This window comes from Panthera onca, chromosome A2 (genome assembly GCF_046562875.1).
Source record: "Panthera onca isolate mPanOnc1 chromosome A2, mPanOnc1 haplotype 2, whole genome shotgun sequence".
NCBI classification, from domain to species: Eukaryota; Metazoa; Chordata; class Mammalia; order Carnivora; family Felidae; genus Panthera; species Panthera onca.
The window spans coordinates 145,752,135-145,776,674 of NC_138340.1; the positions used below are offsets into that span (position 1 = coordinate 145,752,135).

Below are 24,540 nucleotides of genomic sequence, written 5' to 3' on the forward strand. Positions count from 1 at the left end.
GTGGTGAACAAGCTTTTCAAAGGGAACTAAGACACTACTCTTACTTGTTTTTAAAAGGATCGCAGTTTAACTAAAGAGGAAGCCAAAAATACATGTTTTCATTACGATAACAATCCAAAAAGGAGGAAAGGAGTTAATGCCAAAAAGATGTCAGAATAACCAGCTCAAAAGCTACAGGTCAGCTACTATAATTAAAGTAGGAACTAACCTAAAGAGTAAGCTAGATGGAATTATTATATAGCAAATGGAAGGATTCTATAATAACGAATTGCCAAAGGCAGAATTGAGACTGACATAAACCAGCTTCTAGAAGGAAATGGACAAATCTTCTGACAGAAGCAAGCATGTACAAAGGCAAGGTTCCCCTTAGAGGTGGCCTGGGGGAGGGAAAGCCAACTACTATTTTTACTCTGGCTAATAGCAAGATGAAGGTCAATGAATTTAAATATTATAGACTGCCAACAGGAGGTTTTTCATTTAACAGGGCTGATATGACCACTGGCTTCTTCCATTACAGAGAACTTTAGCACCTGGCATCCAAGTCTCTTTCTTGTCATTTTTAGTGACATTATCACCCACACAGATCACACTCCTGACACCCTGTCTTCTCAATCCCTGAAGCTTCTTCTCAGTGACTTTTCCTCTATCACATCTCATTCACACTCCCATCACACTCCCAGGACATACCTGGGATTTGTCATCTTATAAACAGCTTCACCTCCAAAATCACAGACCACCCCCACCCACCACAGTCCCTAAGAACTCTAATCCACTGACCCTCCCTTTTCTTCCCACCTACCAGCCCTCCTATCTTCACTCCTCTCCTTGCTTAATTTAAGATTTGAGGCGCCTGGGTGGCTCAGTCGGTTAAGCATCCGACTTCATTTCAGGTCATGATCTCACAGTTCATGGGTTCGAGCCCCGCGTCGGGTTCCGTGCTGACAGTTCAGAGCCTGGAACCTGCTTTGGATTCTGGGTCTCCTTTTCTCTCTGCCCCTCCCCCACTCACACTCTCTCTTTCAAAAATAAATAAACGTTAAAAAAAAAAAAAAAAAAAGAGGGGCGCCTGGGTGGCTCAGTCAGTTAAGTATCTGACTTCAGCTCAGGTCATGATCTCATGGCTTGTGAGTTCAAGCCCCACATCGGGCTTTGTGCTGATGGCTCAGAGCCTAGAGCCTGCTTTGAATTCTGTGTTTCTGTCTGTCTCTGCCCCTTCCCTGCTCATGTTCTGTCTCTGTCTCCCTCTCTTTCTCAGAAGTAAATAAATGTTTAAAAAATTTAAAAATAATAATAAATAAAATAAATTAAAAAAAAAAAAAAGATTTAAGACCCATTGCCATCATTGCTTTGCAGTGACCTTCTGCAAACCCCATGCACTCTCTCCTCAGAAACACCCATCTGCAACTGGAGGAAACCAATCATTCATATTCGCTGTACTTGGACTTGAAGGTGTCACTAAACACTGATTCATTCATTTACTCCCTCACCTCAGTACAGAGCAGGCAATGTACCAGGCCCTGAGGTGGGGAGAAGGAATGTTTAGCAGAACAGACCCAGGGTCTGCCTTCATGGAGTTTATATCTACTGGGCTGGCAGGGAGGAAAGACATTATGCAAATGCACCAACTTTAAAAAGTATGCTCAATAACCTTTTGTGGATTCAACATCACAGATAATTTTCCTTTCTCCTTTCACTAGTAGCCTGTCCCCGATTCTCCAACGGCTTGTGCATTTTCCTCATTATTCTGTAAATCTCCAGTCCCCTTTGCTCCTCTATTTCTCACTTTGACTTAAAAGCTCTGCCTATTTTGAGAGGATGGGGGCTGGTGGGCAGGATCTCTCACTCTCCCCATCAAAATCCTCCCTGCACACACGCTAATTTTTCCTGCCTCAAGAGCTCATTCAAATGTTTAAGGTCTTCCTAACTGTCTCAAAGGCACTGTGCCTTCAATCCTCATCCTGATGCCCAGCATCACCAAGCTTTCCCTCTTTTCTAGACAACTGCCCCTATAATGAGCATATCAACATCCTTCAGAATCTCCCATTTCAGAAGTAAAAACTGAAACCTTCCTTTTATCTCCGCCCGCCATTTGCGTGCTCTCCTTCACACAGCCATATTTCTTCAAGGCAATGGATTATAGACACCAGAGTTTCTCGATGTTGGCACCTGTTCCAAACCACCAGTATTTCTACTCTTCCCCTATAACAACACAGTGATCATGAAAACCTGCTTAAAACCTTTCAATGATTTTTCCATTGCATTAAAAAGAAAACTCATGCTGGGGCATGTGGGTGTTTCAGTCGGTTGGTTATACATTCGACTCTTGGTTTCGGCTCAGGTCACGATCTTGCGGTTTCATGGGTTCGAGCCCCACGTCGGGCGCCGTGCTGGCAGCTTGGAGCTTGCTTGGGATTCTCTCTCTCCTCCTCCTCCTCCTCCTCCTCCTCAATCTGTCCCTCCCCCACTCACATTGTCTTGGTCTCTCTCTCAAAATAATTACAAATAAATTTTTAAAAATTCTCTAAAAAATAAAATAAAACCAAGACTCAAGCCTTTAATCTCACCTACAAAGCCCTATGGGACCTGACCCTGCATGCCACTTGGAGCCTCTCTCTTATTTCACTGCTCACCCAGTCTCCCAGCCTTATTTCTCTTCCTTGAGCATGCTAAGCTCCTATCTGCCTCAGGGCCTTTCTGCTCACAATTTCTTCTGCTTAGAATGCCCTCATCCCTGATCTTGGAGGATCAGGGCTGGGGTTGTTTTTGTTTTTTCCTTTTCATTTAAACCTTAAGCTTGGGGCACCCAGGTGGCTCAGTCGGTTGGGCGGACCACTTCAGCCCAGGTCATGATCCCTGCACTTCGTGGGTTCCAGCTCTGTGTCGGGCTCTGTGCTGACAGCTCAGAGCCTGGAGCCTGCTTCAGATTCTGTGTCTCCCTCTCTCTCTGCCCCTCCCCTGCTTCCACGCTCTCAAAAATAAATAAACATTTAAAAAAAAACCCAAAACCTCAAGCTTAAGTTTACTTTGTCTGAGAAACCCTTCCTGAACACCTAATCTAAGATATCCATATGTCAATTTCACATCAATCTCTGCATAAAGCTATCAGACATTTTAATTTTTTGCTTCATCTTTTTTCCTCAAAGAATTTGTTCAACCTCTGTTCCTCTGGCACCTGGAATAATGACTGCCCTACACATATTTGGTATCTAGTAAATTTGTGAAGCTGATTAGAAAAAAATGGTATAAAAATGTATCAGTTTTCCGAGAAAGTAAATTCTGCTTCAGCTGCCAGACATATTCTTTAAAAAAAAAAAAAAAAAAAAAAAATCCACCCTGGAAAATTTCATTTTCAGAACAGCAGTAAAAAGAGAGCTTTTAACAATGGCTTACATTCTCATAGCATTATCTAAAAAAAACTTTTATGAAACTTTCCTACTAGAACCTTGTTTCTCTCTACTGGAATTCAAAAGATATAGATCACTACATAGTAGCAATTATGTATCTTCTTGAGACAGAAACCAAATTCAAAACCAGGGTCATGAAAGCCAAGAAGAAAGGAGGTGATGGAATTTTGCTTCCTTGGTCTCAGAATTCATTCTGTTTGTGAAAATGCAGTGGTCCCAACAGGCCTCTGTTAAATAACTAACCCCCAAACCTTTCAGAAATGACATACTCTACTCCAAATCCTCATCCACCCCTGACAACACTGCTCCCTTAGCTTCCTCGCTAGTTCCCAGGAGGTAATTATACAATGTTTCCATCTAGGAAGGTACACAGTGAAATGGTAAATATTCTAAACTCTGTATTTTAGTCATACCCTATTATAAAATTCCATTCCAAAAATATTGTGATGTAATTTCTGGCCATAGTGAAATAAAATTTTACAATGCCAGAGGTGTCTGGTATTCTGACAATGAAAAAGGTTAAATCACTTTCCTTAATCGCTGGCAAAGTAAAAAGAATAAGGTGCACTGATCATCAGAGTATCTTCTAAGTAAGAACCTATGGTAGACTGGGAGATTCAGAAAGTACTCTGACAGGTTATCTAATCTAGTTTCCCTTGAAATAGGAAGATCTAAACCGCTCTATTGAGAGGATACCCGACCTAGCAGTAAAGGCCACTGGTAGAGCTCAATACAGTATTCCAGCTACTGTTAATTGCCCATGACCTTTCCTTTTTGTCTCCATTTACTGATATGGGTTTGGCTAGCTCTTGCTATATGCCCACTGACATCAAATTCCATTGCACAACGAGTGTGGTTTTTTTCCCTGACCATTCTATCAACATTAAGCAAATTATTAAACCACTCCCTCCAGAATCTTGTTCTCAATCAACCATTTCTCTTACTCTGCTTTGGCATAATCAAATTTGCAATCCAGACACACAGTACATGCAGCCTGCTCCTGTGAGACAGTCTTCCTCACTGTTAAGATGGATATGTATATAGGTAGTGTTTCAAAAGTTAGTTTCTAGACTTGTTAGGTGGATGTTAAAACAGTGTTCTATTTGTAAAAAGTATAAATGAAAAAAAAATTTTTTTAATACAAATGATGGGGTGCCTGGGTGGCTCAGTTGGTTAAGCGTCTGACTCTTGATTGAAGGTTATTTACAAAAGACTCTAAAATACTCTACAGTTCTATCTGAAATTAGTAGAATGAAGTTTTATTAATATACTACCCAGTAATCATTTAAAAATATAAAAGCCAAATTCTTCATTTTCTCTTGAATGCTAGTGTTTAAGTAGCTATGGTGTGATGGAGACTACTGTAGATCCTGAAGGAGACTTCATGATATTTTCAAGACCTTTAGAGGTGGAAAGACTTAAATCTAACATTTTATGCCTGTATTTTATTAGAAGACATAATCCTCCCCCTGCCGGCTCAAGTTTATCAAAAATGTTATTATTTATGAGTTATGAAACAGGAATCTTTTTTGGTTCATAGGAGAAAAATGGAGCAAGGGGAAACACATGTGAAAGAGTCAGATCGGAAAGACAAGTAGGTAAGAATTGTTAGAGGTAGCAGCCCAAGAAAAGGGAGAAAAGGGAAAGAAAGAAAAGGAGTGAAAGAGAGTTTTGTGTAAAGGTGTAAAGATAGTACCCAAGATGGAATAAACTAAATTATAAGCAGAAAAACAGAGAGAACGGTATGTAACCCTTATACGCACACATAATTAAAATTGAAAGAAAATAAGAAAGGAAATTGGTGGAAACTTGGGGGCCAGTAGGGCCTTAGCAAGCTACCAGGTGAGAAATCTGGCTAAGGATATAATGGCTTTCTAGAACAAAAGACAGGAAAAAGTATTGACACAGACAGGACATCTGAAAGACATGCATTTGCCATATGTTTAAAAATATAAACTTTTAGGCGCCTGGGTGGCTCAGTTGGTTATGCATCCAACTCTTGATTTCAGCTCAGGTCATGATGGCACGGTTCATGGGCTTGAGCCCCATGCTGGGCTCCACAGTGACAGAGCAGAGCCTGCTTGGGATTCTCTCTCTGGCCTTCCCTGACTCGCACATGCGTGTTCTCTCTCAAAATAAAGAAAAACTTATATAAAAAATATATATATATTATATATAAGTAATTTATATATAATATATATAATTTATATATATAGTATATATAAGTAATTTATATATAATATATATAATTTATATATATAGTATAAAGGAACTTACTATTATTTAGAAGTTATAGAAAAATGTTTTTAATCCTTTTAAGTTTCTTTTTTTTGAGAGAGTGAGGATGAGAGGGGGAAGGGCAGAGAGAGAAGGAAAGAGAATAAATCCCAAACAGGTTCCATGCTGTCAGTGCAGAGCCCAATGTGGGGCTCAAACTCACAAACCATGAGATCATGACGTGAGTCTAAATCAAGAGTTGGCCTCTTAACCAACTGAGTCACTCAGGCACCCCCAAAAACATTTTTAATCCCTTTTACAGCCATGGATAACCGTAACAATATTTTGGCATTCATACTTGGAATTTCATGGAAAAAATTAGAGGTAATGCTATACAAGATTACCATTTTCCTGTGTGTTCCTTTAAAGATAGAGTTAAAACATTAGTCATGACTAAAGCATTTTGTCCATTAAGATGTACCATAATTTAACTACTTTATGATCTACTGGGTCATTTAGATTGCTTCCAACTTTTTAAAATAAAAGTTTTTAAAGTAACACTGCAATTTGCATACTTACACATTAATTTTAGTGCACAATTCTGAATCTTAGGATAATTTAAGTAAAATCACTCAAAGAATATAAAATCTTCAATTAGTATATACTAAGTTGGCTATATCATAATACCTTTGCCAACAATGCTTAACCTGCCAATGTGTTAAGTCCTGTATCTCTCATTTTAAGTTTATTTTGAGAGAGAGAGAGAGAGAGAGAGAGAGAGAAACAAGAGAACGAGTTGGGGAGGGGGTAGAGAGAAAGGGAGAGAGAGAATCCCAGGCGGGCTTGGCTCTGTGCTATCAGCACATGGGGCTCTCTCTCACAACCGACCGTGAGATCGTGACCTGAGCTAAAATCAAGACTTGGACGATTGACCACTTAACCAACTGGGCTACCCAGGCACCCCTCTCACTTTTTTTTTTTTTTAATTTTTTTAATGTTTATTTATTTTTGAGACAGAGAGAGACACAGCATGAACGGGGGAGGGGCAGAGAGAGAGGGAGACACAGAATCGGAAGCAGGCTCCAGGCTCTGAGCCATCAGCCCAGAGCCCGATGCGGGGCTCGAACTCACGGACCGCGAGATCGTGACCTGAGCTGAAGTCAGACGCTTAACCGACTGAGCCACCCAGGTGTCCCCCTCTCACTTTTTTAATAAGCATTCTCTGGAGTAGACATAAAACCATTTTGTACCCTACGCTTATTGGTTACTTTTGAATTTTTATTCAAAGCTGCTCTATTTTACCCTCTTTAAATGGCATCACTCATTTTTATTTCACCCCCTCATCAACTACAAGTCTGTTTCCTTTGGTAAAAACATTCTCTTAATAGATGAGCACATGCTGGAAACTGATTCTAGAGAAATATGGCATACTCTCTGTAGCAACTTCTCTGCAAAAAAAACAAAATCTTCATGGACTGGGGATTACTTGGGGTTTTGAAACAGTGTTCTAAACTCCTTATGCACACCTTCACGTCTCTGAAGCTCTGTAAAAACTGTATTCTCAAAAAAGAAACTCACCTTTCTTGTAAAAGCCTATCTCTTCCATACACTCTCTCTCAGCCACTAACCCACACCTCTCCTAAAAAGCAATCAAGTGTTGTCACTAAAGTCTATGCAATATTTTATTTATATTGACCTTCTAAATAGTGAGAGCCTTACACGATCTTCCTAATTGCCTAGTAGAATGGCATCTATCCTGAGTATTTAGCATATTGGTCAATATCAAACATGCAGAGTTCATTTAATTCCATGATCTCATTTTTTAGAAGAACAACAGTTGAGTATCAGTCTCGTGGTCAAGGAGAACGAGGGCCAGAAGTGCTCTTTCCTGATACCCACACCACTGATCAAGCACACTCTCCTAACTCTACATAGTTGGCAACTAAGCATTCTAGGAATGTTTCTGAATGAAAAATACAAAAAGCCTGAACTTTCAAATAAATCTGAACTTCAAGATTCTGAGCCTGGGTGGCTCAGTCGGTTATGCGTCCAACTACGATCAGGCCATGATCTCGCGTTCCGTGAGTTCGAGCCCGGGGTGAGGCTCTGTGCTGACAGCTCAGAGCCTTGAGCCTGCTTTGGATTCTGTGTCTCCCTCTCTCTCTACCCCTCCCCTGCTGACACTCTGTCTCCCTCTCTCTCAAAAATAAATAAAACATTAAACATTTTTTTTTTAATTCAAATATGATTTATTTCAAAGCAGTCTCTCTGGAAAGCTATGCAAATACTTACTTCAATGATGTTACAACTGATTAGGAGTTTTATAAATTCTCTTTGAAAGTGCTGTTAGGGCCAGTTCACAAGAAAATCATAATTCTTAAGCCAATTTCATAATCATATATCATTTTACACTCCGATTGATGTTACTCAGTTTTTCCATCATCTTATTCTGTGAAATTAAATGATCTTTAGCCATCTCAAAAATTTATATCCAGCCTCAAAGCATCAAGATGATTTCATAAATATCATTGCTTATGATACTCAAAGAGAATATAAAATTCCAAAAGACCAGCTTAAGATGATGGCATTTAAAAAGTCAGTTCATAACCTGCTTATATTCCTTCTATATATATTGTGTTTATATTCCTTCTCTTTCCAAAGATAATTTGAGATAGCTTTATTGCTATTTTCAAAAAAAACCAACACTTATATAATGATATAAATTGTTTTCAAAGAACATTTTTACTTATAACTCAGGCAATCATGTAACTTCTGAAAAACTCTCTAAAACTTATTTTTTTTTTAATGTTTTATTTATTTTTGAGAGAGATACAGAGTATGAGTGGGGAGAGAGCAGAAAGAGAGACACACAGAATCCGAAGCAGGCTCCAGGCTCTGAGCTGTCAGCACAGAGCCCCATGCGGGGCTCGAACTCACAAACCGTGAGATCATGACCTGAGCCAAAGTTGGACGCTCAACCGACTGAGCCACCCAGGTACCCCTCTCTAAAATTTATTTAAAGGATACTCTGAGAGATAAGCATGTCAAATTATATTGAATATATACTTAAATGTGCATAGAAAATTGTCTTAAAATACATATACCAGGATGTAATGATGATATCCATTGAGGGACAGGATTATGAGACATTTTTAATTTTTCTTTATTTTTGGTCACCTGGACCTTCTTACATTCATACTAAGAATATGGAGCATTTATACAATCAATCAATCAGTCAATAAATCAACCAATTGGGGCACCTGGGTGGCTCAGCTAGTTGAGCGTCAGATTCTTGATTTCGGCTCAGGTCATGATCTCACAGTTTGTGAGATTGAACTCCAGTCGGGCTCTGCACTGACAGCATGGAACCTGCTTGGGATTCTCTCTCAATCTCAATCTCTCTCTCTCTCTCTCTCTCTGTCTGCCCCTCACCCACACGCATGCATGCTTTCTCTCAAAATAAACATTTACAAAAAATCAATAAATACCAAACATATATATAATTTTTTTTTTTTAACATTCCAGGATCTAAGCATTAAGGATGCTTAATCCTGCATATCTTAATATTTAAGAGCTCAAAATTTGGCTCAGGAATAAGGGTATGCCTGCCTAGATACTACAGAGGCAGGGTTTAAAAAGAACCTTAAGTCTGGGTTTATCTCATCTCCTTGCCCTTCTGCATACTTCTACAACTATCTATACAACTCAAAAAGGAAACCTTGGCTATTCTAAATGAGCTACTACCTCTCAAAATGTTTAAGGCAAATTCAGCAATTACATTGTTGATGACCTGAAAATGGGTGACCACACACAACTGATTATAACTCTCTTATGCAATCCTTCCTTTGGAGGAAACAAACACAGCTTGTACAAATATTTCAACTAGACCTACTTCCCTAAGAGAAGATGGTACACATCTGTAAGCATTACCAAGTTCTAAAAGCGCACAGCAAGGCAAAGGAAAAATTATGAAGAAGTTAAATCAGCCTAGTCATTTGTCCCAAGCAATTTCATATTACATCATTAATTTAAGAAAGTACATAGGCTTCTATTGCGTCATTAGTTAATAAACAAACCAGGCCAAGTTAAGATATTTTTACTTTGAAAGTTATGATGAAACAGTTACATTATCTGGAAAAATAAGATAAGGTTTGAGAAATAACTACATTTCTACAGGATATGTAATTGTTTTCTATAGTTGCCTGTTAAACAGCTATACTATTTTCTTTCTAACTAGGAATTTAGGGCTCAAAACGGTATCCAGCATGCTTTTAGTCTTTAAGCAAACAGACACTTATGAAATATATCTGAATGAATTTATATGGTGTGGACATTCCACATGTAAAGATTTGAAGATCATACCGCTCAACTACACACAAGTTCAGACGCCTGTATCAAAAGAAGAGATGAATGGGGGACAGGCAACCACAACGTGAAAGAAAAGCCCTCCCAAACTGAGTAACACCACATTCCATCTCCCTGGGATGGAACTAGGAAGGGGTGCTGCCCCAACTATACAGGCATTAAGTCAGATATACTTGGGGATTATCTCAAAAATGCAACACCTCACAGCTCCCTTCCTATTTCACCATCTGAGAACCCTACACCTCAGAGGCCCTTGTAGCAAGAGGGAAATTTCCAATTCAATCATTCATAAAGTATCTTCTCCCTCCCTGAGTTTAGAAAAATCAGCCCAGAGACCTTAAAAGGAAATCACCAATTTATTCTTAAAATGAACACCGAGAGTTCCCAGCCTAAGAAGGAGTTATAGGTGCTCTGTAGTGTTTTTAAGGCACAAAGCTTGAGAGCAGTAAGTAGCTAGATGGTGCGGGAGAAGCCGCTGCATTTGAATGAAAATTAGTCTGTAACGATCCTATCTTTTTCACATGACTTATCCTAGACAGAAAGGTGGGGGCCTAGAATCAAAACATAAAGCTTAGGATGTCTTTGGTCCACCTCTTTGGGGGAGGGGGGCGGAGAAAGAAAACTTTTGTTGAAGGGTGGGTACGGTGTGTGGTATCTAAACTCCAAGAGACCTAGCATTACTTCCAGAAACGAGCCCATAGCGGTAGCAAGATGTATGAACTCTGGCAATCTGAACATGAGGATCAGTGTGACTGTCAAAAAATGTATAATAGATTCCAATTTTATTTTTTTCTTCTTTCCTAAAATTGGTCAGTATTTTATAATATTTCAAAATCATCTTTAGAATGAAAATTTTAAAACCTAGGTTAAATTAGCTGAGTTACTATCATTACACAATCTCAAAATTTTTACAAGCGTCAACCTTCAGGGCACCCAGGTGGCTCAGTCAGTTAAGCGTCCGACTCTTGATTTCGGCTCAGGTCAGGATATCACGGTTCATGAGTTCAAGCCCTACACTGGGCTCTGTGCTAACAGTGTGGAGCCTGCTTGGGATTCTCTCTCTCCCTCTCTCTCTGACCCTCCCCCACTTATACTGTCTCTCTCTCTCTCTAAATAAATAACTTAAAAAAAAAGTGTCAACCTTCAATCCGATATACATCTTTAGCGTCTGATGCTAAAACGCCTAAATTGTCACTAAGTGCCTTAATGGGGGTGCCGGGTTAATAATATCACCAGTTAGGGCAGAAAGAAGATGAAGGTGAAGAAAAAGTACCTCTTTATACAATCCCACTGAGGCTCCTACTCTACTTTCTTCAGCTGCTCAGGGGGCTAAAACGATGAGGAGTGGAGAGAACGGAAAAGGGTGATTTCACTGCTAGGTACCCAGAGTTGGAGTGAACAAAAAGCAAAGGAGGATCTAAAGAGGATTTTTAAATGACAGAATTAGAATAGACACTACATAACATTAACTCCAATAATCTAGCAATTAAAATGAGACTTAAAACACGTTTATTATTTTACTACTTAGCCTGAATGGACAGTGGGCCTTTAAGATTATTTAATCTTACCCTGACAGAAAAATCTAGAGTTAGGATCATTACAATCATGCAAAGGGTTCATTTCACCATCTTCTGTCACACTAGGAAGTCCCACAGAAAGTCACTAATTAATTAACCAAAGCCCAAAAAGGAAAAATTCAGTTAAGTAACCATTTCTGGAATTATCTCCCATAAAATGTAGGCTTTTTCCCCCTCTTTTTCTCTTTGATTTCAAAACTCACTAATGAGACAAATTGAGTAGTTACATACCTATAGATGGAGATTTGAAAGGGTATTTATCAGGAAGATCCACTCTAACTTTCCATACTCCACCTTCATATGGTGCTGAAATACAAGTAAAAATGTTAAACATTGTAACTGTGTGTTTCCACATTAAAAAACAAATCTGAGTAAAGGTGAAACATTAAATCCTAATCTCTTTGGAAAACCTTGTAAATTAATTCCTTCAAGAGTCAGGGACCCCATAATTAGTAGCTATTATATGTTCAGATTAAAATACTTTTCTTTAAAAAAAAATTTTTTTTTTTAACGTTTATTTGTTTTTGAGACAGAGAGAGACAGAGCATGAACGGGGGAGGGTCAGAGAGAGGGAGACACAGAATCCGAAACAGGCTCCAGGCTCTGAGCTGTCAGCACAGAGCCCGACGCTGGGCTCGAACTCATGGTCTGTGAGATCATGACCTGAGCCGAAGTCGGCCGCTTAACCGACTGAGCCACCCAGGTGCCCCTAAAATACTTTTCTTTAACAGATCTAGAGTTGGGGGCACTGGGATGGCTCAGTTGGCTAAACGTCTGACTTTGGCTCAGGTCACAATCTCGTGGCTCGTGGGTTCAAGCCCTGCATCAGGCTCTGTGTTGACAGCTCAGAGTCTGGAGCCTGCTTCCCATTCTGTCTCTCTCTCTCTCTCTCTCTCTCTCTCTCTTTCTCTCTCTCTGCCCCTCCCTGGCTCTTGATTGGTCCCTCTCTCTACCAAAAATAAATAAATATTAAAAAATATGTATTTTTTAAAGATCTAGACTTGGAAAATAAGCAAAGACTCATTTCTCCCCTACATTTACCTGATTTTGTAAAGTATTAAGCACTATTCAATTAATTGGTAAATAACAGCCTCCTACTTCAATCTACCCTGTTGACCACCCCTAACCAAACCCAAAAACAGAAATAGAAAAAATACATGAAACTTTCCCCCAAACCATCCACTGAGTAGCCACTCATTAAAAAATAAATAAAAATAAACAAGAGTATTCACAATTCATGTTTAATACTGTCGCATGGAGATAAAAGAGAAAAGCATATAAAGAGTTATGATAAAAGCAAGACTTCCTCACTGGTTCTACAGTTGCATTAAATTTACTGTTCAAATACTACCTCGCCACCACCTGTCACTGATATTCTCATTACTTATTAAGGAGTAGAGAAAAAAGAAAAAGAAGAGCGCACATCAACATGTGTACTTACTTCCTTGTGGTCCGTAAAACTTCACTACAAATTCATTGAGTCCTCCCAGGATCGTAACCTCATGCTTACTCTCAATGCTAAGGCAGAAGGTAAAGGAAAGTACACAGGCTTTATATTACCTAGAACTAAAGATGATATCCCCAAGATATGCTATGTAAACTGTTACCAACATTTGATATGAAACTGACAATATAAAATATACATAGTCATTCTGGTCACTTAGAAGGCAATATATACTCTTGTGAAAAGAAAGGGAATGAGCTTTAGATTCAGAAGCTGGAGTTCAAATCCCAGGACCGCCATTTGCTGGTTTTGCGGGCCCATGCAGAATAACATGAACTCACTCTTTGACAACCGGGAAACACCACTTCATAGAATTTCTGTAAGGACTGAATGGGTCAAATATGTACAATGTGTAAGACTGCATTTTGTATATACATAATGTATATGTATATACAATACATAATGTATATTGGATATAATGCATGTACATAATGTATATACATAAATGAAAAACAGGCACTTAGTTTTATTTTTCTCTCCTCTGTGAGCTCTCTTCCCCAACCTACTCCCAGTGACCCTTTAACATAAACTCCATTATTCCCTTTAGTCAAATTCAAATACTCAGCATAGCACTGATTCTCCTAAACTATAAATGCTGTGCTCCTAAAATTATGGATTTACTAATAAGCCAAGTCCCCACCCGTTCTCCCCCCCCCACCGGCTTGGAGAATAATCAAATAATTAGTGATGCCACCTTGCTAACAAGTACTGTTAAATGCAAAAGACCAGCAAAAAAATTTAAAAAAACAAAAACCAAAATGTTGTCTGTAGTATTTCCTTTCACCTATGCTTTCTCTCCCTTCCAAATCTCTCTGCCCCTTAGACTGGCCTCTGGGTTCCGATGCATGCCAGGGCTCTCCTCACAGAAGCAACACTTCTGTGGTCTCTTCCTCAAAAACTTGCCTGTCCCTGAGACTCTCACCTCTTTAAGGTACTAATATTCACCTATAGGAACCAAACCAACCCGAATCAGAAAAGAGAGCTACTGGTTCAATATGTACCTGTTTTATGTTTCTGTTTTGTAGTCCAAACAAATAATGACTCAGGAATTTTAGGTGCTGGGCTTTGAAGGGCCCTCAAATCTCACAATGAAATTAAACAACAACTAAACCGGGGCGCCTGGGTGGCTCAGTCGGTTAAGCGTCCAACTTCAGCTCAGGTCACGATCTCGCGGTCCGCGAGTTCGAGCCCCGCGTCGGGCTCTGGGCTGATGGCTCAGAGCCTGGAGCCTGCTTCCGATTCTGTGTCTCCCTCTCTCTCTGCCCCTCCCCCGTTCATGCTGTGTCTCTCTCTGTCTCAAAAATAAATAAACGTTAAAAAAAAAAAAATTAAAAAAAAAACAACAACAACAACAACTAAACCCCTAACCACCAGTTATGATAAACTGGTCTTATCTTTCTCCGTCAGCAATGCCAATTACATTTTAATTACATGTACTATTATACAAAGGGAAAGAACTGAAAGAAATGTAAAAACATTCTCTTATATAAAGAAATATGGTCTTTTTAAAAGATTTGAAATTACATATTTGGCTTTCTTATTTTGTGGTCCTACGGGCCACGAAACAGAGGGGCTGGGTGTATTTTTGGGAAAGTGCCTTGCTGAAGAGCCTTGAACAATCTCCGCTAAAGACATGTAACAAGACAATTTAGTTTATGCTACTTTGATCTCATTCTTTTCTAAATGAAAACTATTTTAATAACATGCACACCGAAAGGACTCAAATAGCATCCACATTGTAAAATGGGCTTCATTTCTCGCTTGGTCAAATGAGACATTCATGGATGCTTTGGGGTAAATTCTACCTGACTAGTCACCTTCTGACACCTGGCAAAATATTCCAAAGCTAATGCTTATGTAATAAATAAACGTACAACAGGCTTAAATTGTCTTAAAACAAACAAACGAGCCAAAAGAGCACCTTGTGTTGTAAGTTAAACCTAGTTACAATAAACAAAATTAAACACAATAAAGCCCTTGAAGAAAACAGACTTTTTAAAAAATAATCTTGGTGGCTCCTGGGTGGCTCAGTAGGTTAAGCATCTGACTTCAGCTGTGCTGACAGCTCAGAGCCTGGAGTCTGCTTCAGATTCTGTGTCTCCCTCTCTCTCCACCTCTCCCCCAGTTGTACTCTCTCTCAAAAATAAACACTTAAAAATAAAAAAATAATCTTGGGGCAAAAAGGCTTTCCTAAGAATGACACCAAAGCCAGAAACCAGAAAGGAAAAGATTAGCAGATACAAGCACAAACACACATGTAAAACATTTGTATTGTAAAAGACAAAAAATAGGTATGTATACATTTTTTTTAAGCAGGCATCAAGCCCGGCATGGAGCCGAACTCAGGGCTTGAACTCATGACCCAGAGATCAAGACCTGAGGGAAAATGAGACTCAACTGACTGAGCCACCCAGGCGCCCCATAAAAGGCAAAATTAAAACAAAGGACAACCTAGGAAGGAAAAAAAACTATAGCATATGACCAAAACATGTGAATTAAAATATATAAGGTTATTACAAAGCAATAAGAAACATGAGAAACACCTTGACAAAGAAAAGACAAGAACAGCCAAGAAAACTGAATGAGCATAATTAAGCTAAAAAAATTTCAACTCATTAGTTTAAAAATCACACGTTTTCCACTCTTTTCCACTATACACTGATAAAGATAAAAGAGCTGATGAAAACCTCGTGTTCAGTGGAATACAAATTAGTATTCCTGAGGGTAAATTTAACACTATATTCCAAAACTCAAAATGCATTTATCTTTTATTCAAATTTCCCTTTTATGAAGTTATTTTATAAAAAAATAACCAGAAACTGCTGGTGGGAGTGTGACACAGTTTCAACCATCCTGGAAAACCGCTGGTGTGGTAAAGCTCCACACTGCACCCTCCCAATAGTCAGGTATAGCCGTGATCACCAAAACACAGGTTCAAGGATGCTCACGGTGCTACTTACAAATCCAAAAATTAGGTTACGACCCAGAGACTCCCCAATAATAAAAAGGACTTATGGTTGTCACCCAACAGAATACTGCACAGCAATAAAAAATGAATTGCAACATGTTAAGTGCATGAGTCTCCCAGATATGACAGTGACAGAAACCAGATACCAAAGAGTAGACACAATATGATTCCAGCCATACACATTTCAAAGAGACTAAATAAATCAACGGTGTCAGACATCAGGATAGTAGCTACCCTAGTGGAGACTGTGAGCACCAGGAAGTGGTTTGAGGGGGATTTCTGGGGTGCTGATTAAACCATTACTGTTTCATTTATCACTGAGTTACGAAAACGATTTTTCATATATATATGCTATTGTCTAACCAAAAGTTTACTGAAAGTAAGACAAAGTATATCAGAAACGTGCAAATATGTTTACTGGAATATGTGAAATTTAAAAACGGAAATTAGGGGCGCCTGGGTGGCTCAGATGCTTAGGCGTCCAACTCTCTTATTTCACTAGTGTTTACTGATGCCCTCTCCCCACCCAGAGCTCTTCCAATGTATGTTTCTGCTCAGCTTGGGGTATCCAGTAGTAGTCAACTGAATAAAGTAGTACAGATAAAGATATCCCAGTCATTACACAAAACCAAATAAATTCACAAGGATAATGAAAAAATAGAGTAAGGCAGAAATTTAAATGAGTTTAATGAAAGAAGTCATAAACTAATTTTTTAAATATAAAAATCTGTAGAAGCAGCATTCCTCATTAGCCAGAACTAACTTGCTATGAGTAGCACTGATTAAAATATTTATTTTTGAGAGAGAGAGGGAGAATGTGGTGGGGGGGGGGGCAAAGAGAGAGGGAGACTCAGAATCAGAAGCAGGCTCCAGGCTCTAACCTGTCAGCACAGAGCCCGACGAGGGGCTGGAACCTACAAATCGTGTGATCATGACCTGAGCCAAAGTTGGACGCTCAACCGACTGAGCCACTCAGGTGCCCTGACAGCAATTACTCTTAATCAGTTAAAATTCTGTTATCCACATGGATGGCTCTTCTAGAAAACTGAGATCATTTCTATCCTTTACATGGCTGCAATAAATCTGGGTTTCTTCCATTTTGTGACCTGTTTGAGAGTTAGCCCATGCTTTTATCTACTCTCCAAAGAGTCATGTTAAAATGAGATTAGAAATCAATGCTCCGGGGACGCCTGAGTGGCTCACTTGGTTGAGCACCCAACTTCAGCTCAGGTCATGATGTCACGATTGGGGAGTTCAAGCCCTGTGTTGGGCTCCTCTGTTGTCAGCATATAGCCCGCTTCGGATCCTCTGCACCCTTCTCTCTCTGCCCCTTCCCTGCCTGTGCGCTCGCTCTCTCTCTCTCTCAAAAATTAAAAATAAACATTAAATTTTTTTTTAGGAAATCAATGCTCCAAACCTCCCCTTTCCCACAATCCCTGGTATGGTCTTCCACGTCAGGTATACTGGCTCTGTCTGTCTTTAGTTACACATTATTAGTGAATTAGAGTTCTTAGAGTCCATTTCATATGAAATCTCAAGTAAGCTGAATGAAACCTTTAAAACTCCTACCAAGTTGGTAAAACGAAGAAGCTGTGCTAAATTTATGCTGCCTTGGAATGGTACAGACAACTAAATCAGATGGAAAAAAAGAATTTAAGTTTAGTTGAAAGAAAAACACTGCATTAAAAATAAGCCATTTCATCACCATGAATGACTGACTTGCCCACAAAAAATATAAAATTACTTGACTGCTGTTACCATGTGTGTTTATGGTAGAGGCCGCGAGTTTCTTTCTCCTCTCTGCTGCAAAGTCAAGGGCAAGGAAGGCAAATGAGAAGGCAGGTTACAATGACAAAAATAATGATCTATTTCTGATCAGGCTAGCAGACTGGCAGGAGCTCACTAGAAGGTTTCTTCATTACTTTCTCAGTTTCAAAGCTTAAAAGCAGAAAATAACCTTCAGATACTGTTCTGGTAAAAATATGTTAAACAAACGCATAAAGCCACATTTTACTCACCTCTGATCTAAGCTGTTCGCAAAATACTGCGTTTTACTTACTTAGCATTTCACTATTAAGTACTATCAGCATTTTTGGTAGAATAATGATTAACATTCCCAGGAACCCAAGTTCATTTCACTTTTAAAATGCCAGCCACCCACCCCCTTATTTCCCCTGAATGGCATTATGATTACACAATCTAATATTTAAAGGTTAATGCCAAACTGTCAAGAGATAACTGACATTCTTGGCAAAACGTGTCTATCGGGATTTTAGAAATGATTTTTATATAGTTCTGGAATTTTCCAGAAAGAGAGCCAAGGGCTAAAAGCCTGTGCCACAGGATTGACCTTAACAGGTCAAAGACCTAGGAATCAGACAGCATTGTTTCCTAAGTTTACTGATAATGAGCTTATAAAATAAATGAGGGTGGCCTCCCTGAGCTGTGTCCATGGAAGTAAGGGACTGGGGTGAAGAATGTGCTTCTGTACAGAAAGTAGAAGCAATCTGTGTGGCTTTCTCTATGTATGTTCAGACCAGTCTATTTCCAACCCTCCTTGAGATTAATCACATTCTGAAAGTTGAAGAAACTTGCCAACCTTTATTTACTACCTGGTATTCTTAATAAAAACACAGCATGTCTTGTGAACCCATTAATGTGCAAAATATCACAAAAATAATATTGGGTTATGTTTATAGAGAATCCTCCTTTAGGGATGTACACTGAAATATTTACGAACTAAGCTATATGATGTCTAGAATTTGCCTTAAAATAACCCAGTATGGGCAGAGTTAGGAAAGGGGTACAGAAGAAATGGCGGAAGCCTTGAGGTAGGAATTACTGAATCTGAATGATGGGTGCCTGGAGGGGGGAGCAGTCACCACATTGTTCTTTTATGTTTGAAATTTTCCATAAGAAAAGTTCTAACAGTGTAGAAGAACTTAGCTGCTGTAGCTGTTTGTCAAAAGCTTATGAAGGGGGGGTGGGGCACCTGGGTGGCTCAATCGGTTATGCATCTGATTTTTCTTTCAGCTCAGCACACGATCTCACAGTTCATGGGCTTGAGCCCCAGGTCAGGCTCTGTGCCGGCAGTGCAGAGCCTGCTTGAGATTCTCTGTCTCCCCAGCTCTCTGCCTCTCCCCTTCTCGTGTGCACTCTCTCCCCCCGTCAAAATAAACAAACATTTAAAGGGGGAAAAAAAAAAAAAAGCAAGCTTATGAAACAATCCAACATTTTTTCCTGAGGTCCAGTACTTAGTCTGAGGAAGAAAAAGGCAGCAAATGATCCAGTACGTAAAAGAACAAAGACTTCTTATTGAAAGAGAAGAATACTCTGCCAAGGTAGCAACTCAACAAGTGACATTCTAGATGAATGAAATTCAAAAGGATGTCTAAGAAAAATTCAACCACTCAGAAGGAATATGAGCATACCTTTTGCATACCTATGACAAATAGCCTCTGGGCAATAATTACTTATACCTTAAACAAAGGTACATCTGTAAAGAAAAATGGTCATGTACAACAGCAGAGGCTCCTGGGTGAGATGAAAGTTTGAATTAAAAAAAAAAAAAGGCTTTTAAAGGTTTGTATTCTTTTTATGAGGAGAGGGGAGGACTTTTACAGAAAAGAGAAATAATGAAAACAGCAGAAATAAAAGCTATCAAGAAAATAAGCATGGGGAAAAGGATGAAAGGCAGTAATAGGGAAGGAAAAAGCCTTCTGCCAGTGATGAAATAAAATATAAAGAATAAGGGCATATTTTTATCATTTATCTCAATCTGGGAGACAATAATACAATGTCAAGAGCAATCAACAAAACAATATGCAGGTGTCCTATTTCCTAAACTCAGACGATTTTATTCCCTGTATCACCCTCCAAAATATTTTAAGCTTTCCACATGAAGTGACAGGAATCTATTGTGCTGAGCTATGGAGAATATACTGTTAGCATCTATTAAATCCACAAAATATCACAGGCTTTATTTTTGTTAAAAAGTTGGTTTACTAAATATTCTACACCCAAGAGCCATAAGGCAAACACAAACCACTCTTGGACGAACCTGCTTAAAATTTAGCAAGGGAACAGGAGATCTGTACGTTAAAGAGTAAAGGTAAAAAAGGGTTGTACCAAGTGCTACTAGGGTCTACAGAAATAGATTTCTTCTAGTTTGCAGGTATAGACAGTGATGGATTTACACAGGGCTTAAGAACAGTATGGGATTTAGATGTGCAGAGGTGGGAGAGGCATTTAAAACAAAACCAGAAAAGCACAGGATATGTCCACAGAATGGGGACCACTACATTTTTATTGTGATGAGTAGACCATGGGGAGTGTAAGAAAGTAAGCCAAGACCAGATTATCAAATGGCCCCAAAGTATGGATTTTATACGGTGAACAGAGACAGTCTGTATTCCTAGGCACAGTGAACGCAACTGTGCTTTACACAAAGCTACCTGAGCTGTGGTGTGTAGGACTGGCTGAAGGGGTGATAAACAGTTAAAGCAAAAGAGCAGAAAAGAAACATTCAAGGCCTCAACTAAGGTAACAGCCATGGGAACGATGGGAGAGATTAGAGAGACTTCTCAGCCTTTGCAACTGACTAGACACAGCATAGCTGATAGAAAGCAGCTCCAGTGCTGCTAGAGTATCTCATTTTCGTGGGAAACCAAAAAAACCAGATTTCTAAGTCAATCTCATTTCTAAATGTAAACAGAGCACATGTGCTCCAATGTCTCTCAGTGAAGCTTTCTGGGATCATTCTACTTACAACCACAGGCTGCTACATTCCCAGCAACTAATTAATATACTATGTATTTTATTTATCTCTTGTCTCCTACTACACAATGCAAACTTCGTAAGGACAAGGATTCTCTGGTTTGTTCACCGCTGCATTCTTAGGGCCTAGAAGAGTGCCTGGCACATAGTAGGGACTCAATCAATACTATATAAAATGAACATATGAAGTTGCAAGACAGGCATGACCTGAAACTGCCAATCTGAGGTCTGACTATAGTTTTAGCTTTGTCGGACAGCAGAGGTGATACTATTAATGGCAAGGTGGAACACAGGACAGAAGGGACAAATTTTTTATGGAAGATGCTAAGTTTGGTTTTGAACACACAAAATTTGAAGTATAAATGGATAAACCAAGCAACGATATACTATAAGCAGATGAACACTCGTGATTTAAAAAGTCACCTTGGGGTCCCTGGGTGGCTCAGTCGGTTAAGCTTCCGACTTCCGACTTCGGCTCAGGTCATGATCTCACAGTTTGAGTTCGAGCCTCACATCGAGCCTCACATAGGGCTCTGTGCTGATAGCTTGGGGCTCATGCTCATGCTCTGTCTCTCAAAAATAAGTAAACAGTGAAAAAAAAATTTTTTTAAGGAGTTATCTTGTAAATCACTTAACTCTCAGCTTATTTCCCAATCTTTAAAAAAAGGGGGGGGGGCAGTGGGTGACTGAGGAGGGATTTCTACCTCATTCACAGGATTGTTGAAGATGAAATGAAATAAAATACCTACAAAGAAAGGTACCTGGCCCAGTATCTGACACAACAGGAATTCAAATTTTGGGGTGTGGGTGGGGGAGGAGGGGCAGAGAGAGAGAGAGAACCTCAATACAGGGCTCGATCCCAGGACCCTGGGATCATGACCAGAGCTGATATCAAGAGTCGTACACTCAACTGACTGAGCCACTCAGGCACCTCAGGAATTCAATTTTTTTTAATGTAAAAAATATACAAAACTGACTAGAGATTAGTTTCCACAGAACTAAAGTTTACTTAAGCAAAATCTTTTTTAATATCTAAAAAATTAAGTTTCTTCTACATTCTTGAGAATACTAAAACAAAACAAACATCCTTTCTTGATGTTTTCATTATGAATAATGGTTGCTATATGGCACCACAAAATACAATGACGTCATCTGGAACTAACAAGGCATATGCTTATTTTGTGAAATAGAAACTTCCCATACTGTTATGGAGGCATTGGCAGGTTCTTTTCCTAAGTTTTTTTGTTTAAGTAATCTCTACCCCCAACATGGGGCTCAAACTCACAACCCCAAGATCAAGAGCCACATACTCTTCTCATGGAGCCAGCTAGGCATTCCCCTTGGTTTGTTTTTAGCTATGTTTGAGAGCTGTTAGTGGGCTACCGTCCTTTAAAATGTTATCTATGGTGGTTATCAAAATCAGATAACCAAAGTTTATGAACTTTTAATTTTTTTAATTTTTATTTATTTTTTTTAAGTAGGCATGGAAGCCAATGCGGGGCTTGAACTCATGACCCTGAGGATCAAGACCTGAGCTGAGATCAACAGTCAGATGCTTAACCCACTGATCCACCCAGGTGCCCCCATAAAATTTAATTAAGAAAAAAAATTCTAAAAAAGACATTCTCCAATAAATAAAATACACTTAAAAAAATTTTTTTATGTTTATTCATTTTTGAAAGACAGAGAGACAGAGCACAAGCAGGGGTGGGTCGGAGAGAAAAGGGAACACAGAATCTGAAGCAGGATCCAGGCTCCAAGCCATCAGCACCAGAGCCCAACGCGGGGCTCGAACTCATGAACTGCGAGATCACGACCTGAGCCGAAGTCAGATGCTCAGCCGACTGAGCCACCCAGGTGCCCCAATATACTTTTCCAGTTGTTTGTTTGCAGGTTTACAACTAAATTAGTTGACTGTAACTGCCAGAAACCTAAGTGATTGAGTGATCACTTATTTAAAAACAGTCTTTTCAAAATAAGTATGTATTCTCCAGAAGCTTGTAAAGCAAAAAATTTTGACAACTTACTAGGATATACTGAATAAAGATACTTTATCTAAGGGGTAAAAGGTAGCATGTACTATTTTTTTTAGGTAGCATGTGTTTCAAAAATTTTACATAGTCAAAAATTTCAATGGGTAATAACAAGGTTAAACAGCAAGCATGTTCATTACCACCCAGCAGACTATAAATCACACTAGCCTTAGAAGAGATTTTTTTCCCTCAAGTGTTATGCTTTCATTTAAAGCTTCCATGTCAGAAACCAAAGTAAACACTGGCAAGATCTAAGTAAATGTTATTTTTTTTAATGGGAAAATCATCATAACTTAGCTTTTCCTGGATGCATTATTCGGCTTCCAGAGTTCCAAATAATAAAGTAAAAGATTCCAAAGAAAAATTAAGAGTCATAAGTCACAGAAAATAATTCTTTCAAATAGATTTTAGAAAAGGGAAATATATCAGAAAGACATACAGGAAATCTAAGCCCCACTCCACCCCCCACAAAAAGGTTTTATAAAGCAGACCTATGGGGCACCTGGGTGGCTCAGTCGGTTAAGCGACCGACTTCACCTCAGGTCATGATCTAGCAGTTCGTGAGTTCAAGCCCCGCATTGGGCTCTGGGCTGACAGCTCAGAGCCTGGAGCCCATTTTGGATTCTGTATGTGTGGGTGTCTCTCTCTGACACCCCCTCGCTCCCTGTTCACACTCTCTCTTTCCTTCAAAAATACACATTAAAAAATAAAGCAGACCTATAAAGCCCAATAGAAAAGCAAAGGAAAATATGGAAAAATGATGCCATCCTGAGACCAAAAAAACCCCAGTCAAAACAAGTAAAATGGGGGCACCTCGGTGGCTCAGCCGGTTAAAGTGTCCAACTTTGGCTCAGGTCAGACCTGAGCTCATGGTTAGTGAGTTTGGGCCCCACATTGGGCTCTGCGCTGACAGCATGAGAGTCTGCTTGGGATTCTCTCCACACACACACCCCCACTGCGCCCCTACCCAACTTGTGCTCTCTCTCTCTGAAAATACATAAACCTAAAAGAAAACAAAAAACAGAAATAAAATATATACTTTCTAAGAAGCTCAAATTCCAGTTAAGCACTTCAAAATATTTAGAAGATTATTAATAAAATATAAATAGCTCTTTAAAAAACTCTACTGCTTTGCTATTTTATGGCAACTGTTCATTTTGTTTACTTTCAAAATAAAAGGTTATCAATAAAATATAAATAGCTCTTTAATAAACTTCACTGTTTTGCTATTCTGGCAACTGTGTATTTTGTTTACTTTTAATTAAAAATGTAGAAATCATATACATAAATTAACAATATATTAACTAAATAGTATATTAGTCTTAAATAAATCATAAGATTAATCAAAAGCTTAATTTTCATGATTTGTTATAGCTTGATTCAAAGATAAAATACACAGTATGTTAAAAATAAATCATTTTCCCAGAGAATTGCTTATTATCTTAAGCATGATAAGGATATTATGGCTCTTTAAGAAAATGTCTCTATTTTTAAGAGGGACCAATTGATTTATGTAGTTGTTAATGACAACAATGTCTGGGATTTGCCCTAAAATATTTCAGACAGAAGAAAATGAGAAGTGTGAGAAAGCCCTGATAACTGCAAAGTTTTAAGTGACAGAGACTCAGTGAACTCATCTTTCATTTTGTGCACACTTGAAAAATTTCATAATAAAACAAAATTATTTACTTTTATT

At 38.9% G+C, this 24,540-nt stretch overlaps 1 protein-coding gene across 8 annotated transcripts in view; it reads right to left on the reverse strand.

Annotated features, from left to right (window-relative positions):
* Nucleotides 1–24,540, reverse strand: part of UBE2H (ubiquitin conjugating enzyme E2 H) — a 102,756-nt gene that overhangs the window by 33,659 nt on the left and 44,557 nt on the right. For 4 of the 8 annotated variants that reach the window (XM_060633149.3, XM_060633147.3, XM_060633145.3 and 1 more), the window contains exons 2-3: nt 13,005–13,081; nt 11,795–11,869 (exon numbers count right to left, since the gene is read on the reverse strand). In XM_060633149.3, the coding sequence (XP_060489132.1) occupies nt 11,795–11,869; nt 13,005–13,081 (152 nt within the window). Of the gene's footprint in view, nt 1–11,259; nt 11,316–11,794; nt 11,870–13,004; nt 13,082–17,793; nt 17,839–23,657; nt 23,848–24,540 lie in introns of all 8 variants that reach the window. The other 4 variants (XM_060633141.3, XM_060633148.3, XM_078439580.2 and 1 more) reach the window with 3 other exon arrangements.